This window comes from Thunnus albacares, chromosome 9 (genome assembly GCF_914725855.1).
Source record: "Thunnus albacares chromosome 9, fThuAlb1.1, whole genome shotgun sequence".
Lineage (NCBI taxonomy): Eukaryota > Metazoa > Chordata > Actinopteri > Scombriformes > Scombridae > Thunnus > Thunnus albacares.
This window is the reverse complement of record NC_058114.1, coordinates 30,130,359-30,143,284: the sequence shown is the minus strand read 5'-3', so window position 1 is coordinate 30,143,284 and position 12,926 is coordinate 30,130,359. Positions and strand designations below refer to the sequence as shown.

At 39.6% G+C, this 12,926-nt stretch overlaps 2 protein-coding genes across 2 annotated transcripts in view; one reads left to right on the top strand and one right to left on the bottom strand.

Moving 5' to 3' along the window:
* The first annotated feature begins 641 nt into the window (after positions 1 to 641).
* gadd45ab (growth arrest and DNA-damage-inducible, alpha, b) lies at positions 642 to 2,850 on the top strand. Its single transcript, XM_044362557.1, has 4 exons — positions 642 to 773; positions 1,369 to 1,470; positions 1,581 to 1,788; positions 2,033 to 2,850. Exons 1-4 carry the CDS (start codon positions 724 to 726, stop codon positions 2,144 to 2,146), a joined length of 474 nt encoding a protein of 157 aa, XP_044218492.1. The 5' UTR covers positions 642 to 723; the 3' UTR covers positions 2,147 to 2,850.
* A 3,385-nt stretch (positions 2,851 to 6,235) lies between these two features.
* The window catches only part of gng12b (guanine nucleotide binding protein (G protein), gamma 12b), a 28,864-nt gene continuing 22,173 nt past the window's right edge, over positions 6,236 to 12,926 (bottom strand). Inside the window, exons 3-4 of the mRNA XM_044362477.1 lie at positions 8,587 to 8,698; positions 6,236 to 8,488 (exon numbers count right to left, since the gene is read on the bottom strand). Coding sequence (XP_044218412.1) covers positions 8,363 to 8,488; positions 8,587 to 8,670 — 210 coding nt within the window. The 5' untranslated portion in view covers positions 8,671 to 8,698 and the 3' untranslated portion in view covers positions 6,236 to 8,362. The remainder of the gene's footprint in view (positions 8,489 to 8,586; positions 8,699 to 12,926) is intronic.

The following is a 12,926-nucleotide window of genomic DNA, read 5'->3' as shown; positions in this document are numbered from 1 at the left end:
TGCACACTTTGCTTGCAATTGCAATTTTCTTTTGCTTTAATTTTTTAAAATAATGTTCCTGTTTTAAAAATTGCATGTAAAATGAATTTTTTTCTAATTTTTCTCTACTTAGTTATGCATTGATTATAGAGGTTATGGACATGGTAACTTTGTTTACACTTCATGTGCTGCTTGCTACAGAGACAAAATACATTCAAAATATAATTTCAGTTTCAATTCAAATTCAAATCAGAGCCATTATGAGCTGTGAGACGTTAGTTAGTTTCCTACATTTTACAGCATCGCCCAGAAAACCCCTGAAGACATTGCAGTTGTCACAAACAGGCTACAGTATATTGATTTATGTATTCTTTTTGCAGTTACAGCAGACAAAGCATATACAAACCAAATGCCATAAGTAGGACTAAATGGACAAATTTAAAGTATATATTGCACTAGGGTGCAATATACACCTAAAACTGATTACATGTGGCCTTGTTATCAATCAATGGAGCTCCACTGTTATTAAAACATTTTTTACATGAAATGTGCTGTTGCAGCCGCTGGGTGTCGCTATATTCCAAGGACGAGTTGAGAATGAAATGTGTATGTGACCAATGGGACCGGTTTATGCAAATGAGCCCTGAGTAGCAGAGGCTTTACTACTGTGAGCACAGCAGTCAGTCGGCAGACACACAGCAGGCAGACTTCACTCTGGACATAATACGACATCAAGCCGCTCGGATGTGCAATATGACTTTAGAAGAAACCAGTGGAGAGAGTTCATCAGAAAGGTTATTATTATTATTATTATATTTTTACCCACTTTGCTCCTCGGTGGATTTTATCCCGGCTGTAACTTGTTTGTGTGTGAACTTCACCGTCGACTGTTTTTAAGGCTCTTGGGTGGAAGAAACGTTGCAAAAGCGTGGACTTGGACCTGTTTTATTTTACTTACTATTTGAAGTGAAGTGTATCTCATATAGTTAGTTTTGACTGTCTGTCGGCGTTGTTTGGTTTCACCTGCTGGAACGTTAGTTAACACAAGTGCAACGTCCAACTAACGTCAAGTTGGTCTGCTAAAAAGCTTTGGTTATGCTAGTTAACACCGTTAATGTCTGTAGCGGTATGTGTGTGTGTGTGTGTGTGTGTGTGTGTGTGTGTGTGTGTGTGTGTATGATAATCTAACATGTACATATTGCTAAATTTGGTCCAGTGTATAAGCCATGCAACGTTACATCATTAACGAAATTATCATCCATCTCATATGAATAATATTGGATATTCTGGGCTTAAATTATTAATTGAATTTAAAAAAAACCTCTTATTGGTGTTGTGTGTTTTGCTAGTTACATTTTGAATAAATGTCTTAAATGTGTGTTTCCTCAGGATGGAATCGGTGGCCAAAGCATTAGAGGAGGTGCTGAGCTCTGCATTGCCTCAGGGTTGCATCACTGTTGGAGTCTATGAGGCAGCAAAGTCACTAAATGCGTAAGTTTAAAAATAACATCACTACTGGAGCTCAAGTAAATCCGGTTTAAAACAAAAGTGAGATATACTTCTTTTCCTTTTTCTCACAACTTTTATTGTGTTGCTCTTAGGGATCCAGACAATGTGGTGTTGTGTCTGCTGGCCACAGACGATGAAGAGGATGTGGCTCTCCAGATTCATTTCACCTTAATCCAGGCATTCTGCTGCGAGAATGACATCAACATCCTGCGGGTGAGCAACATGAGGCGTCTGGCAGAAATACTCGGTGGAGTGAAACCGGGAGGGGAGCCCATGGACCTGCACTGTGTTCTAGTGACTGTAAGTGTCATTGCTCATAACTGTTTACTAAAGGACTGCCGTATATTGCTCACTTCCCTTAATTAAGGAAAGAGAGTCACCCTCACTTGGGCATGTGCCACTTTTTATGCTAAGGCTTTCTCAATGCCATAGTCAGTACTTGTAAGGAACTGTTGCTTGCAGTGATTGTGCAATATGAATTGTTGCAGTGTTTGCACATTTCATAAATCAGCAGATGGTAACTGCATTGCCACTTCTTCTGCAGAACCCTCAGTCGTCACTGTGGAAAGACCCTGCATTGAGCAAAGTGAACAGATTCTGCAGAGACAGTCGCTGTTTGGATCAATGGGTGCCTGTCATCAACCTGCCTGACCGATGAAACCTGCTTGGATTTTAAATGTATTGTGTGCATTTTGGGGAAAATAACTGCACAAGACCTGTGTTAATGTCTGTGTTGGACTCCTTTGGAAGGGCCCCAGAGAGAGAGAGAGAGAGAGAGAGAGAGAGAGAAAGAGAAAGGAGGAGCAGAAAAAAAAAGAACACAAGGAAGAGAAACGTTCCAACAAATATTACCAGGTCAGGGTGAACTCGTGGGCCAAGGAAGAGTGACTCAGCAGTCTGGGTTACAGGATTTCCAATGAATGACTGCGCCTTTCTCTGCTGAGAAAGAAGCCTTTACAGGAAACTGAATCATGTGAGCAGACAAGCACACGTGGTGGTGAGCACAGGCGCAGGACTGGGAAAAGCAGACAGAGAGCCTCAGTTGACAAGACTCCAAGAACTGGACCACGCTGGAAAGGACCAGTCAGAGCTCTCAGCTTGAAGAATTCCTCATGAAAATTCGACCAAATCCAAGCATTTCTTTAACAGCACATTTTATTTAAGTATTTAAGACTTGTCACTTTGATAATTCAAAAGGGAATGTTTTCACAGTTTATTATTATTATTTTAAGGGCAATGCAATGTTCTGACTTGTCCACTAACTGATGTTTCTATGTGTTATTAATTTAATGAATTATATTTATTGTGCATAGTTCATGGATTTTGTTAAGTTGAATGAAATAAAAACAAAAACAAAAACAAGCAACAGTTCTCAGGGTTTTGCCTCCATGATTTCCAAGTACAACAGGTTTAGCGTGCTCTTAGGAAGTCACACAGTGCCCTGAGGAAGAGTGCATGCCTCTGGTGCCCACAGCCAGCACACATGACGCTCTACATGTTGCCCCACAGGGTTTTGTTTAGTCCTGGCATGTCACTGAGCAGGTTACAATGTCTACTAAATACACTTCTAGCCTATTCTGCAGCTTTCATTTCTTGGACAAAAAACCAAGATACTGTTTTGTTTTTCTAGGTAGTCTTAAAATGATCACCACCCTTTATCTTGAACTTAAAGTTAAATATACTGCTGTTTACAGCTTAAAATAGTAACCTGTTCTGGTCTAAATCTGTCACCGGCATGAGATTAGTTGAAATCAGCTTTACTCCTGCATGGAAACTGTAGTAAAATGTGACCTTTTGCACATTTTGGGGATCTAGTTACACTACGAGAAGGAGAATTCCCATTGTAGTTGAATCTGAGTGGGACGGGGCACATCGTGACAGCTCATTCTTCACAGCCCTCTGAATCTACGCAATCAGGGCTAAATTTACTGCTGAGTGGATTAAAAATAGCAGAGAGGCAAGAAGGGGGAAAAAAACACGTTGAAGACCCATTGCAGTCGAAAAGAGAAAACCAGAAATTATTGGTGCTTGCACAGAGTGGGGAGGGACAAAGCCCTCTACACAGAGGGTCATGGGACAATGGGTGCATGAGTCAGGGCTATTCAGGTCTCCATTGCTAGAGCTGTACAGTACTTTAACTTAATGGCTAAAAATAGCCCTGTGAATAGAGGCGTTCCCCATGACCACTGACACACTGACAATAGTAGCACGTCTAATTAACAGGCAGTGTGCGCAGAGAGACTGACCAGCTGCAGAGATGTCAGTGTGCAGCCAGGGATATGAAGGGGGCAACAAGCCTCTGTGGTGTTGCTATCAGGTGGTGGATAGCAGATGGAGATAAAAAAAAAAATTGGGTCAAAATGCAAGACAGATGAGAAGCCTGGAGTGAATGCAGGGCGTGACAGAGTGGCCTGAGGGTTAGTGGTTGTGTTAAATTCAAGTTAAAGAATGTAGTTTTCAAGTGAGATAAACAATGTGCACAGAGGTTAAATCGTGCAGATTTCACTGTACTCTGGAGGAGATATGAGAATAGAGATATTAAAGCTAAAGGTTAGATAAAGGTTCAGGACAAAAGGCAGCAACAAAGGAAAAGGAGAGGTTGTCTGCACACTGAATTTTGCATGCTCCCAATTTCTTATTAATGCAATGTTTCAACCTGCAAAGTCTTTGTCAGACAAAAAAGGCACTCCTTTTCCACTGATATTAGAGTCTCTTCAGTTCCACAGGCTATGGCAGAACACTTAAAATTTTCCAATGCCTCTGCAGTTTTGGTGCTGTCTTTCTTCAGGGAAGTTGCAAATCAGCAGAACTAAAACATTTTCAGTACAAAGAGCACACTTGGCTTCTTGATGAGGCACATTAAAAGGCCAAAGTAAAGGTGGAAAGTGGAATGGTCCTTTGAAAGTGGAGCAATCATACCACAAATATCAGAACAGAATGAAAATAAAATAGTACCTACCAATTTGATCATTAAAAGGGTGAAACAACTTTTTTCTTTTCTTCTTCCTGTCACACAAGGAGGGGCAACCAAAAGTAGGTGAGATATTGGAGATACTGGATTATTGGCTTATCCTGGAGCTTCTTCACTGCGCTGACAGGTAACACAATCACTGCAAAATGAAGCTGCTACAAAGCCGGTCCTATCCATCATCTGACTCCAGTGAGGGTTACATCAATGTGGGTCAACAAATATGGCCTGACCTGATTGTGGATGTAACATCACACCTGGGGAAACGGAGAAAGGAGAGAAAGGGCTACTTGGAGAAGAGGGGATTATTGCATAACAGACTGGCTATGGCTCTGGGGCAGAGCGACACCTTCACTGAGAAATTAGAGCAAACAAGAGTGTTTATGTGCTCCTGACCTGATACTAGAGATACTCATCCACTTGTTTGAACTACCTGTGATTTCGACAAAGAAATGACAATTAGTTAACAACAGGCCTAGTTAATGACTGCTTGCACTAATGAATGTAAATAAGGTCAAAGTGGTTTTGGCAAGGTATCTCTTACTACCCTCAAAATACAGACTGTATGTCATGAAAACAGCAGAAACTATGTCATATTTGACAGTTACTTGTTATTTAATGTTGGATGCTTATGTTTCTTGACCATAGCCAAAAGACCAAACATACACACACACACACAAACATTTCAAAAACAAAGACATATGTATTTAAAAGCAAGTGGTATGTTGAGTATCAAGTTTTTCCCATGTGAACACTTACAGGAAGCCATGCCTCAGGGGCTGTACACATTAGTCGTGTAGTTAATGTGGCCAGGAACAAAAAGATGAAACTGGCTGTGTCAGATTCTTTGTCACCATTTCACCTCAATCAAATGTGATACACAGTGCTCTATGTGCCAAGAAATTCCATTTTAGCATTAATTGATTAGCCTTTTGGTAATAGTGTAATAAGCTGTAAACACAACATTAAAGGGTGGGTTCACAGTGTTTCAAGTCTGTCTTAAAACAATAGTCAGCTGCACAAATGGACATTGAAATAGTTTTTTTTTTTGCCCCTAATCATTCCTCCTGTTCATACTGACCTTTAGAGGATCCCTTCATAATGCACTTACAATGTAAGTGATGGGGGACAAAATCCACATCCCTCCTGTGCAAAAATGTATTTAAAAGTTTATCTGAAGCAAATATGAATCTTCAGCCATCCAAATGAGTGAAATCAAGTAGATATCTTTCAACATTAGTCTTTTTAGTGCTTTAGTTGCTAATTTTGTCAGTCTGTGGTATGGTACTGGACAGGTAGCATATATCAAGTTTATCTGAGCTTTTTCTGCTGAAAAATATTGAGAGTGGTGAGAGTGAACCAAACAGTAATGTTAACAGCTGTAAGACCAAAACATTGAGCTGAAAGATGCTAAAATGCTTTGTAGAACTGAGGGGAACTGCAGGGTTGGATGATAATGCTTTGTGTGTTCATCACTACAAACAATCTCTTTCACATTATATGTAGTAATTTGACCCATTGTTTATATAAAAATATTGATTAATGCAGTTTTAATTCATATGTTATCATTTTTGCTTAAAGATGTCCAAAAATCTTGTTATTTCACATCCAAACTAATCAGTGACTACATTCAAAACCCTCTTCATCACCAAATAGGTTTGAATGAAACTCATCACATATTTTGGCTTAGCAACCGAGACTGTCAAAGTATCTGATTTCCATGTAAGAGTTAGTTCTTCTTTCTAACTTTACATTAGTTAAATAAATCATAAGAATGACTTGTTTTCTATATGTTTATTTGCATTTACCACAAACAGGTAAAGGCAGTGTGACACAAGTTGTTACCTAAACTTACAATGTGTGAGAAACCACAGACACTGTCACTGTTTTCTAACAAAAACACAAATTTACAGGTAAAAAGCAACCAAATACATCCATAACTAAAACAACACATTCAGTTTTAAGTCAAAGGGTTGAATTAATGTCGGAAAACACAAGTTTAAAGATGAGGTTTGACTGAATTGGTACAGTCCTGTAAAGTACATTAAACAGTTACAAGCTAGCACATACTGCGGTACACAGACATACAGTGTTTTACAATATTTAACGACATAAGGGAGATATAGTGATGCAATGTTTTACTGAACGTGAGTCATTTTGAAATAGGAAGTCATACACAAAGTTAATATCCAATAGTAAGATACACTCCCTTCAACTAAAGGGCCTTCATTCTTCACAGTATTAGACAACAGCACTTGTGACTAAAAGGTAGTCAAGAGGTTGAAGCAGGATCACTTCATTAAGGCCCTGGCTGGTAAAATTGCAAAATTAGTTGCTTATGTTTTCCATGAGCACCAACACACAAATGACACACAGTCACAGCTATACACCGCCCGTCCTAATAAACATACTACAACATAATAAAATCAAAGTAAGGTTTAGAGCAACTGTAAACGTGGAATGTTTCAAACTCAAGAGTATAACAGTCATCTGGTGTTTACACGTTTAAAAGTGCCTGAATAACACAGTAATAAGCCTCAGCTCTGCAGACAGAACAAGAGAAACTGATGGGAAAAAATATAAACTTTTGTAGTGTTGTGAAGTGTAAAAGTGACATTAAATAGGTAGATCTGATATGATGGCACACACTGGTCTTGAATCTTTTTTTTTCAGCATGATGGCATCATTGTGAAATATTTAAATGAACCTTGTACAGTCATCTCAAAAGTTCATATTCATACTTTTATGTACTCTATGTGTTGTACATTCTTTTGTAAAGTAAATGGATGGCAAAATGAGTAAAAAATTCAGACTTTCTTGTCAGGACAATTAACTCATCTGATATTAAACTTCACAATATAGACGTATTCTTCAAACAGTCAGCTTGATTTAACACATTTAATAGTTTTGCTTTGGATGCCAATAAAGTAAGAATCGAAAGTTATATAACAGGGGCACATTTCTGGAATGCAGCTATCTAGGATTGTGAAGGAAAGTTTCAGAAAACAAAAATGCGGTGTCAACCCGTCCCAAAATCCTGGGTCTACACTGAAATTGTACTACACTATAACCTAACACTGTCAAAAGAAATGAATATCCTAAAAATAAAAATCCAATCAATGTTTTAAGTGAATTGTGTGTCACTGGAAAGATTAAATTATACTTGAAGGGACATTTTGAACCAATTTCCTGACCATAAAAAGGTGAATTGTTTGCACTTTGTGTGCTCGTAAAACATTTTAAGAGCCAATTTCTAAAGACTATTATTGCTGACTGTGACTAGATGACATGATGTAATGCAGGAGCTGTGCATTACTGGCAATGGACCCCTGCCCTATCTGTCTGTCCTCCTGTGGTAGAAAGCACAGTTTACCCGTCCAACGACAGGATATTGTTATCTCGGGTGTACATTATCAGTAGCACACAAACTGCAACAACTGTTTCCTCAAGCAAGGCTGATGAAAGTAAGAGGTGAAAGCTGAAAGCCTGAGTCTGATTGGACCAGCATGATTGAGGGGGCTTGTTTATGCACGCTGTGATAATTAGAGAGTTGGGAAACTCTCCCATCCACGGCACAGCTTCTTTCAGTTGATGTCTTCTAGATCTCGTCAGATAACAGCACAGAGAAACAAAAGTCACTTCTGAACCTTTATACGAACGTTTAATCATCTTTGTTTGAGCTAAAGCTTTGATCCAAGGCCACAGCCGCTGACTTCTGCACGTTCTTTGGTGTAACTGCTATCTGACTGAAAGGCAGAGGGTAATAAAATCTTTTTCAAACTGCAGCAGGCATTTGTGAAAGTAAGAGGGGTATGAGGCCTTAAGGCAAGTTGTGAACAGTATGACTATCAGCTTTTTTCCCACATAAAAACCAGAATGAAAAGCAGCAGGTGTTCAGGTGTTCTCCTACAAAACAGTGCAAGGCTTCTTGTCCTTGAAAGGGTTTTCTGAAGCAGGGACACCCATGAGCAGCGGGTCGTTCTTGGCATGTTCTCCACAGTACCGCATCAAGTCTGATGACGCCTTGGACACCTGCAAAGAAATCAGTGCACACACTGATCCACCTTGACATACATGTGACAGAAGTAGGCCACTCTGGCTGGTGTGAATGACTATAAATGCGAACGCACCTTTATTCTCTCAATGCTGGCCTCTATCCTCAGCTGCTGCACCGTCCGCCTGGCCTGAGCTATGCTCTGCATTTTTGATGACATTGTAGTCTGCAGACAGCTGTGCTCAAACCTGTGTTAGGAAAAATAATAACACACTGACTGTATATACGTTAATTAGTGTAGAGATGCAGTTGGCATTTGCAAAAAGGAAAACAACAAAGCCACAGTGTAATGAATTTATTCAAATGCTTCCTGGCGACATGATGTTCCTATGGGATTAAGAAGTAACATAAAGGTCAGGCTGCTGCTAAAAATACTGCAGAGGCTATTACTGCCTTTACACCAAGTCAACACAAGCATTTTATCCAATCAGAAATCAAGTTGACTTAGATTTGATGTTGTAATTGGCATTATATCAGGAAAGTTATTTAATAAGGACAGTCTCGTTGAGATTGATTTTTCATCTAGCATAGAACATGCACGTGCATGGACTTGAATCCAGTTCTGCAAAGGTTAATGGTACATATAGGATGTCTCATAATTGGATTGTATACTGGAGACTGATAGTCTTTAATTCTAGACAGAACACCTAGTTTCATCTTTTGAGCTATGCTAGCAGCATGGCTCTATGGGTGGAAATGTAGGTCAGTCCACCACTTTGGTCAAGACGAAAATATCTCTCTGTTGGATGGATTGAAATTAAATTTTGTTCAGACATTCATGGGAACCAGTGGTTGAAGCCTGACTCTCCTGATTTTACCCTCCAGTGGCACCACGAGGTTGACATTTTTTTGTTTTTAGTGAAATGTCTGGACAACAATTCGCTGGATTGCTATTAAAATTTGGTACAAATATTCATGGTGCCCAGAGGATGAATCCTAATGACTTTGATGATCCCCTGACTTTTCATCTATTGCCACCGGCGGGTCAAAAGTTATTTTGACTTATCTTGTGAAACATCTCAACATCTACAAGGTGGATTGGCATCAAATTTTGTGCAGACATTCATGGTTACTAGACAATGTACGCTACAGACTTTTGTGACTTTTCCTCTAGTGCCACCATGAGGTTGACCATTGATTTTCTGAGTGTAATGTCTCAAAACTGTTGAATTGCCATTAAATTCTATACATTCCTGTCCCCCACAGGATGAAATGTATTAACTTTAGTAATGCCCTGAGTTTTCCTCTATTGCCATTATTTCAATTTGTCCAATGTATGACCAAATACCTGCAAAAGTGATAACATTCTCATCAGTCTCTGCTGTACTTTGTTTGTTTAGTGCACATTTGCAAGTGTTATTATGTTAACAAGCCAAACTAAGATGGTGAACATGTTGGAAATTACACCTCATAAATATATGCATGATAACATTGCAATTGTGAGCATGTTAGTATACTGATAACAAACATAATGGTGGTGCTAGATAAATAGTCCAGGGATTATCAAAATCATTAGGATATATTATCTGGGAAAAGTAAATGTATATCTAAAATTTCATGACAATCCATTTAATCCTTCAATAATCCATCTAATCTATCTGTCAGATATTGCCATACTTAGAACCAGGCTACTAGCAGGCTACTAAAATTAGACATTGTAGATTATAAATAAATTGATCAAAACTGCATCCTATGTTGCAGCACTTAGTTAATGCATGAACAGCTTTGCACAATATGGCATTATTTATAAGAAGTGAAGCTACTGAGATATTACTGCACAATGTCTAGTGTCAATAGCTGTGCAACTTCCCAGAAGTGACAGTTGACTTAATCTGGAATTGACCCAATGTGCGTAGATGCTGTGGCCCAACCTAACGGACTCCTGTTTCACAATTCCCACTTCCAGGATACAACGGGTTGCTTTTACGGCTCATTACGTCACTCCCTGATATACTTGAAGGGGAGGCTGCACAGTTGTAATTTTCTACCTTTCACTCCAGCCAACTGTGGTGCAGAGCTCAAAGGGGAAGCTGAAACTTTTGGGCCAAAGCCTTCTGTTTCTCTTCTGTTTTCTGCACAAACATCATGTCATAGGAGTATGAGAAAAAAGGAAATTTCTATTGTCAGAACATCATGTGTAGAGCACAGTACCAGTATGCTCATGTGCAATAAATGAGAATTTCTGTGTACCCAACAATTGTTCAGCACAAACTTGAAGCTCTTGTTCCTGGAACAATTGAGCAAAACACTGCAGAAAGTGGCTCAGTGGGACAGACAGAAATGATCTTTGACATGTGGTGTGGTAAATGTTTGCTCTGTGCTTTGGTGCAGGATATTACGGAGGTGGGGGGCCCTGCTGAAACGGAAGGGAGATGAAACACGGACAACTACAGAACCGACTACAGAAAGGAGACAAGACCATGCATCCCTCTAATCCCCCCACCCACTCCTTTCCGCTTCCTCCACAGGAAGCTGTATCGCCAGTTAGCCTCTAAAGTATAAATGATTAAATATGGGGTGGAGGCTTTAAAAATAGAAGCCTCTACACACGGGCCAGTAACCAAGGAAACAGAAAGCGCAGCTGCTGAGTGACTTAGGAAACTGATTTTTTGCATTCAGGTAGCTTTCCCAAAGACAGCATGATGACATTAAAACCACAAGCAGAAGCAGTATTACACTTTTTTTACTGTCAGGCTAATCTACACAATGTGCTTTCGTAGTTTTTGGTGTCTTGACCCTTTGCAGTCATTGTTAACAGGAACTTAAAACACTTCATGTTGTGGCTCTCTTGTCAACACAGCTGCAGTTTTCAAGTACTCAGCTGCACTGGCCAAGCATGAACAGACCCAGGAAAAAGGAGAGCTGCGTCACAGGAGGGCTGGTCCCTACCCCCCCGACGCCTGCAGGCTCGCTATGTGACGCCAGCATTTACTATTGAGAGAGTACTATAGGTTTGGAAGGAGGCTCTAGAGATGCAATAGGTTGTAAAGGATGTTAACAAGGCTTAGTGTTTTATGGTTTACTGCACCATTATTGTGTCTCCAGTTGTGCTTGTGCCTTGAAAGTGGCACTAACCTCACAGCACTCGCTCATCGCTGGTACATGCTTTCCTTTTATGTTTTGAAAGATACAACAATGCAAGGTCACAGTTACACTCGTCATTAGAGATGTAATCCTCAAGATACAATTTCATTAAGATGAATGACTCAGCGTTAGCACTTCTTTTGCACTCTTCTTCTGCATCCTGTCACATTGTTTGCTTATACTGTATTGTTGCATTGCATTTATTCCAAAAAGAAATTAATAAAAGTTAATGTTTAGTGCACCTATGTGTTTTGATAGGTGGTTAGAGCAGAAGGCTGTGTGCAACTGTAACCTAACACTGATTTTAAGTTGTCATATATACACTATACACACATATAGGTACGAATATGTTGCAACTTTTACTTGGATTAATGTAAGAAAGGCAGTGAGACAGACAGATAAGTTAAAAAGGGACTCCATAAAAATATAGCTGCTGCAGCATATTCCACCAGCAGTCACAGAGGTGGGGACTGTGGAGACTCTTCCCCTCAGGCCAGAGGTGCCAGATGTGGCACAATGTCTGCAGTAGTCAGTCTGGCTGGGGTGAACAAGTTTAGAACACACACTTGCAGCAGGACTGGTTCGTCCCCCTGGTGTGGGCAAACACAGACTCTGCTGTGCAGCTCTTCTCAAGGAGCAGTCTGATCCAGTGAGGTCTCAAGCCTCAAATGAGGTGAATTTCAAATAATCCTCTCTCTCTGGGCAGAGTGGTGGCCAGCTTTACAGTAACCCTGCTGGTTCTGAGGGATTAAGACATTCTTACACACTACATCTAGATTTAATGTGTGTTACCAGTGTTGACTTCTCTATTACGCTGTCATTATTTATAGATATACACATACAGATTCTAACTTTTCTATGGATATCTATGTTATCTAATAAAATATTACAAATTAAAGGAATAGTTCAATATTTTTGGAACTGCTTTCTTGCTGAGATTTAAATGAGGGGATTGACACCACTCTCATGTCTGTACGCTAAATTTGAAGCTACAGACATTCGTTTCTTAGCTTAGCTTAGCTTAGCTTAGCATTAAGACTTGAAGCAGCTTGGCTCTGTCTAAAGGTAAGTCTGCATACCAGCAGCTCTAAAGTTCACTGATTAACACATAATATGTTTTGTTTATTCTTTACCAAACCCCAAGTGTTATATTTTAAGCTATTGCCTAACTGCTGTATAATTTTATTTTTATATTTATGTTGAATCAAGACCTTGGTCACTTAATGCATGAGTGAAAAGAGTCCTCATTCCAGTAAAACAAACACAAACAAGCTGAAAAAGTTGTCACTGCAGGGTGTGTAATTCTTCATAGGTGGACTTAGCCTTTAAAAT